Raw genomic sequence first — 6,000 nt, forward strand, 5'->3', positions numbered from 1 at the left:
CTTCCCGGACCGGGGCACGAACCCGTGTCCCTTGCATCAGCAGGCGGACTCTCAACCACTGCGCCACCAGGGAAGCCCAGAAGTTGGGTTTTTATAGGACTTTTTCTTATTAGTTCAATTACAGCTTTTAATACGGGGGTCATAAAGAGAGGTTAGAGCACAGCTGAGTTCTAACCAGGTGGGGGTCATTGGTCTGAGGGAAGATGTACTAAAAACACTGGGGAATAGTTACAGTTGAGTCTTTTAGGAGGGCATAAACATGTTTTTTGCCCCTGATATCCAAGTCAGTAGGGGAGATAAAATTTAACATTAAATTGTCCAGGGCTTCCCTGGTGGCGCCGTGGTTGAGAGTCCACCTGCCGATGCAGGGGACGCAGGTTCGTGCCCCGGTCCGGGAAGATCCCACATGCCGCGGAGCGGCTGGGCCCGTGAGCCATAGCCGCTGAGCCTGCGCGTCCGGAGCCTGTGCTCCACAACAGGAGAGGCCACAACAGTGAGAGGCCCGCGTACTGCAAAAAAAAAAAAATTAAATTGCCCATAAGTTGGTATTTATCCTCCATCAGGAAGAACACATCAGCTTGTCGTGTGAAACCATGGCCGCTGTGTACAGTTGTGTAGGTTATTTGTTGCACAAGGCACCACATCTAAAGAGACTCCATTTACATCATAAACTTTGTGTTTGTATTTACTGTAGTATTTCTGATAATTTTGGTAACAGAATTGTTCTGTTTATTTAGCTAGAAAAATACACAGCTACCTTCTGGTAAAAATGAACTTTAAAAAATTGCTTTGTGTCTTGTGCCCCAACTTTTGTGAACTTCTTAGCTTTAATGGGTCAAGACCACTTCTAGTGCCTTTGCATTGATGCCAGGCTGTGCAGGCAGAGCCTGCTTCCCAGAGAAGTTGAAAATAATCGAAAATGGCTTGGAGATTCACTGTAAACTTTACTTTCTTGACAAAAAATGGTCAATAGGCATTTATTGGGGGAGTAGGGCCTAGTGACTGACTGAAACCAGTGTAATAGACAGGTGTATCTAACAGTGGGTTTTACCTGGTACTTGTCTATGAAAATCACCTTGATTGGGTGGTTTAAAGTCTCATCTAAAAGTGAAGGATGATAGACTACCATGATTAATAGCTGAATGATAATTCTGTATGTGAGTATTAAGGTGGTGTATTTCTTGGAAGAGCTAGAGAATGTGTGAAAATGAGAGTTTGTTAAAATCCTAGTCTGCTTAAGGTAACGGCTTCCGTGCTTGGGTTTTATTTATCCACAAATTGGACGGGGACTTGTCTTGCCTAGCTTGGATTTGGGCCTGTTTTCCCCCAAGTAGACTTTCCTGGAGAAAGAGACCTGGCCTTGGGGTGAGCTTTTGGCTCTTTCTCAATCAGAACACAGTTTCACTTGATGAACTAGGTTTTCATGGTTTAGCCCTCCTCAAGGAGAGATTGCAAAAGGCAAAGAATATACCACAAAATTGAGATATAAAAGTGAAAAAAGGGGAGTTAGATGATATTGGAAGATTTGATATGACTTTGTCTTGGATTCCAACTCTTCATAATGTTTGAAGTATCTGTTCCTTGTGATTAAATTTTAGTATCCTTTACTGTGGTTATTAAGTTAGAGCATTAATGGGCTCTACTGTTGACTTTTCACTTTATTCATTCACTTATTCGTTTGACCCTCCCAGGCCCCATGCTAGATGCTGCATTTTAATGCAGCATCAAGAAAGCACTTTCTTCTCTTCCTTCCCTTCCTTCTTAGTTAATAGCACATTGAGAATCAAATTTTAATTTTGGAACACTTTGCCTTATTAAGAGAACTGTACTTGATGTGTGCTACAATCAAAATGAACTTTTTGTTCCAGCAAAATGACAGAATGAAGACTAAAATTTAAGAAAGATGAGCTCCCAGTTGTTGTAGTTTAAAGCTTTTTATTATTTCCTGCAGGTCCACCTTCCTTCCTGTACAGTATTTTCAAACTTCCCAGTTGTTAAAAAGAAGAATATTTCTCTTGTTTATACTATGGATTTTTCTCCCAGAAGTGGTTATTTTGCTTTGGGGAATGAAAAGGGCAAGGCCCTGATGTATAGGTAGGTATTATTTATGTTGAGAAGTCAGAAAGAAGTCTCAGCTTCTTTTGAAAATGTGAAGATAAAGTTGTTACATTCTCAAGTCTATAATTATATATAATTTATTAGATCTGTAGTTTATTAATTATAATTAAGAATTATTAACTGATAAATTATAGAGTGTTTATAGTCGACTCCCATCGTCATTTCTAAAAAAAAATGTGCATTTTTCTACCATAAGATTTTTCTAGCAGAAAATTTACTTGGGGAATTTTTGGAGGAAAGGGGGAAGCTATATTTTGAAAATGTCAGATTGAGGAAAAGTTGCCACTTTAATAATACTGCCACTTTCATGGTGCCTTATGTTTAGATTAGCCTTTGTTGACCTGACAATGCTCTATTTATTCCACTAGATGTAAGTGATTTTTTTTAAGAGGTATTTCTTTTCCTGCAGCTGTAAGCTGTAAATAAGGATGTTAACTACAAGGATACCAAAAGGCTGTGCTCTGTCCAGGTTCTTTTCTGTGCTCAACCTACTTGGCTATAAAGCAAGAACAAATAAAATGTAATTACATTGTTGCTAGAAGATACAGGTGACAAGGTAGCTCTGGGGGAGAACCTGTGACTTAAAAATAATAGCCACCTTTCGTTGCTCCCATGTGTTGGCAGTGAATGTTGCATAGAACCCTGTGTTTATGTTTGTATGCTTCAGGGAAGGCCTGCTTTCAAAGAAACTGAAATCTGGGGTGAAGAAGAGGAGGAATACAAATTGGTTTTGAAAAGAGAACAGAGCAAACAATAATATGGCTTATAGTTTTACTTACTTTGAAAGGAAAATGGTTGGGTGGTACCGGGAAAATTGATAATTCCATCATTCTCATTTCAAGTCATTTTTGGAGTGGTTCTTTCAGTTTGGATTTTATAAAAGGATGCAGATTCTTACTGAACTTAGGAATTCTCTTCCAAAGCTTTGGTTTATTATAACTGATTTGTTTCTTTTCTTAAGCCCCAAAGCTCATTAGAGTTTTCACCAGAGCATTGGTCTCTAGTGAGACTGTTTCTAGCGTGTGGGTTGGACTGACAGCATTTCTGTTGGATGTGGCTGATCAGGTATTTCATAGACCGTGATGTAATGCTTTGGAGCAAGCTGATGGCTTTTATCTAAAATGTGAGGTATTAGCATTAGGATACTTCAGAATGGCAGCTTGAGGAGTCACCTAGCTGCCTAGTGAGAGTGATTGTGATTACATTTCCGCACCAAAGTCTTCCTAAGTGTCATTCTGCGATCTGATTGACAGTATCCTGGGTAATCACAAAATTGTTTTGATGATTTTGTCTTTTACTTTTTCAGGTTGCATCATTACTCAGACTTTTAAAGAGATTATTTGAAGTAAGAAAATCTTTCACTTTTTTTTTCATCCTACAAAGTTTTAAGGTTACACCCATTGCTGTCAATTGGCAGAGGGACCATATTAACTGATTTTTGTTTCTTTGCCTCTGGGTTGCGCTGTCTTCAGTTAAGGGAGTGGGATGGATGTAGATCAGGAAGAGCCTAGTTGGACTTGAACCTTCCTTGGGAATTTTTTATCCCAAATCACAACAGTCTGGCTCTGTTCTTCTGAGGGCAGATCTTTAATATTGTGTCCATAATGGTCATCAAAATTATAATTACTGAATATTTAATCCACAAAGGAGAAGAGACTTAACTGAGAGAGATAAGTATCTCCAGATATAATTATAGCTTCCGTAAGCTCAAACCCTTTTATTTTGTATGTTTCTTGAGAGATTATAAGTGGCTTGCCTTGTAGCTAGTTAATGGTTGGTCATTAGTTTTGCTGCCGTATATAGTAGATATATTTGGCATATGCATATATGTACACATATACGCCATATATGTATTTCTTTTTCTTCCAGTTTCATTGAGATATAATTGGCATACAGCACTGTATAAGTTTCAGGTGTACAGCATAATGATTTGACTCACATACGTCATGAAATGATTACCACAATAAGTTTAGTGAACATCCGTATAGATAAAAATTAAAGAAATAGAGAAAAACTTTTTTCTGTGTGGTGAGAAGTCCTAGGGTTTACTCTCTCAACCACTTTCCTGTATAACACACTGCAGTGTTCGTTATATTTATCATGTTGTACATCCCATCCTTAGTACTTATTTATCTTATAACTGGACGTTTGTACCTTTTGACTTCCAGGTACAAGATTTGTGCCTTCCTCCAATTGCTGCTTGGTATTTAAAACAGTAGGACATGCTTCTCTTCCTATGGCTTGATTTTTCACCTGAGATATGGTGGTGGTTCTGAGGTGGAGCTGCGACCAGCTGTTCATCACAGTTGACTAATTTGGTCTTCTCTGAGATTCATAAATGTTGAGGAGAGACTCTGGGAGTGCATGTAGACTTAATTAGGGGAAAGAATTTTTGAAGGTGGTGGAATTTTGAGCAAACCGTTAGCCAGGAGGGGAAAGCAGTCCAGCTGCCTTGCCTCCCAAAACAGCACTGCCAGTGCATGTTGTTTGTTGGTGACCAGTGACTATAAATCAAGTATATAATTTCTTCTGTTCTTTCCTCAGATCCAGTTGAGCCACAAGAGAAACCCATCCTGATAAATCTTCTCAGAAACTTTCCAGAATGAGTGATAATTTAAGGATAATGATATATTGAGCCAACTGTGCTTATTTAAGTTACCAGAAATGTTTTAATAAACCCATAGTGACTTTTGTTTGAAACTAAGTGTATGTGGTTCTTCCCTCTCCACCTACACACACGCTAATTTGGGTGCATTTCTTTTAAGACCCAGCATGAGAGATTGGAAACACCTGTCTGTAGCCAAAAATAATACAGGTAGTTAGTCTCCTGTTTCACAGTTAACCCTGATGAGTATTTCCCCCTTTCCCAGCATAGATCTCTCTGTGTTTCTGGGTATCAGCTAACAGAGGTTCTGATGAGCTGGAGGTCAGTCCACATTTATGAGAACCATGGGATCTAATGGTATAAATTTTGAACCTTCAGGTTTTCCTAGAAAGGTAGTTGTGGAAGCGAAAAGACTTTTCTGGGCTTAGTACTTCAAATGATTGTCACTGTTACTTTGTGGGGAAGGGGGCATATGAACACCTGGTATGCTTGTCCTACTAATTACTAGCCACTCCCCTTCCTGGAAATGTACATGACGCCAACTTAAAAGTTTAGTTGAGGTTCCAAGTTTGTCAGTTGATTGCATAATTCTTTAATCATAGTATAACCTTGCTTAAGTCCCTATGTTTCTTAGGAAAAACTGACATTATATTATGTATTTCACCCCACCTCCTTTCTAAAATGTGGAAAAGAAATGGCAGGTTAGAAAAGGAAGTTACTCCAATGACAAAAAATGGTTCTGGCTCTGCCCAGAGAAGTAATAGATCCCACTTAAATGTACAGACAAACAGGCCAGTGCTGAGTATCTTCAGTGTCTTCAGGGTCCTTCCAGGTCTACGGGTGATGACCTCGAGCAGCCCACTGGATTGTGTTAACGTATCCCAGCATCTTTCTAAAAGAACATTTTCTATTAAGATGAGCTATTGCTGTACAATTGTGGAGACCCTATGTGGCCTCCTTTTTCAGCGTCTTCTGTCGTAAATAATACTAAGGCTAAAAATTTCAGAGTCCTAGATCCAGTAGGCTTATTAATATTTCTCTTTTGAGTTGCTAGAGGGCAGCATTAGATTATGTGAGTAATTGAAGCTTTTGTAGCTTTTTGTCATCACCTTATCTTAAGCTTCAGCTCAATCATTGTTTCAGAAATGGACGCTAAGCGTTATGTGCTTATTTTGCATGTGGTTTTCAGAGTGAAAGACTTATAGGAATTTATCGTTCTAGAAAAAAATAATGGAAGCAGAGTTTAAATTTATTTTATTTTATTTATTTTTGGCTGC

At 38.8% G+C, this 6,000-nt stretch overlaps 1 protein-coding gene across 2 annotated transcripts in view; it reads left to right on the plus strand.

The window, feature by feature from the left end:
• UTP18 (UTP18 small subunit processome component) overlaps nucleotides 1-4,801 on the plus strand; it is a 39,513-nt gene extending 34,712 nt beyond the window's left edge. Inside the window, exons 12-14 of one of the 2 annotated variants that reach the window (XM_082678823.1) lie at nucleotides 1,952-2,094; nucleotides 3,425-3,463; nucleotides 4,663-4,798. In XM_082678823.1, coding sequence (XP_082534949.1) covers nucleotides 1,952-2,094; nucleotides 3,425-3,449 — 168 coding nt within the window. In that variant the 3' untranslated portion in view covers nucleotides 3,450-3,463; nucleotides 4,663-4,798. Of the gene's footprint in view, nucleotides 1-1,951; nucleotides 2,095-3,424; nucleotides 3,464-4,662 lie in introns of both variants that reach the window. The other variant, XM_082678824.1, reaches the window with a different exon arrangement.
• The last annotated feature ends 1,199 nt before the right edge of the window (nucleotides 4,802-6,000 follow it).

This window comes from Grampus griseus (genome assembly GCF_964374135.1).
Source record: "Grampus griseus genome assembly, chromosome: 20".
In the NCBI taxonomy this organism is placed as follows: domain Eukaryota; kingdom Metazoa; phylum Chordata; class Mammalia; order Artiodactyla; family Delphinidae; genus Grampus; species Grampus griseus.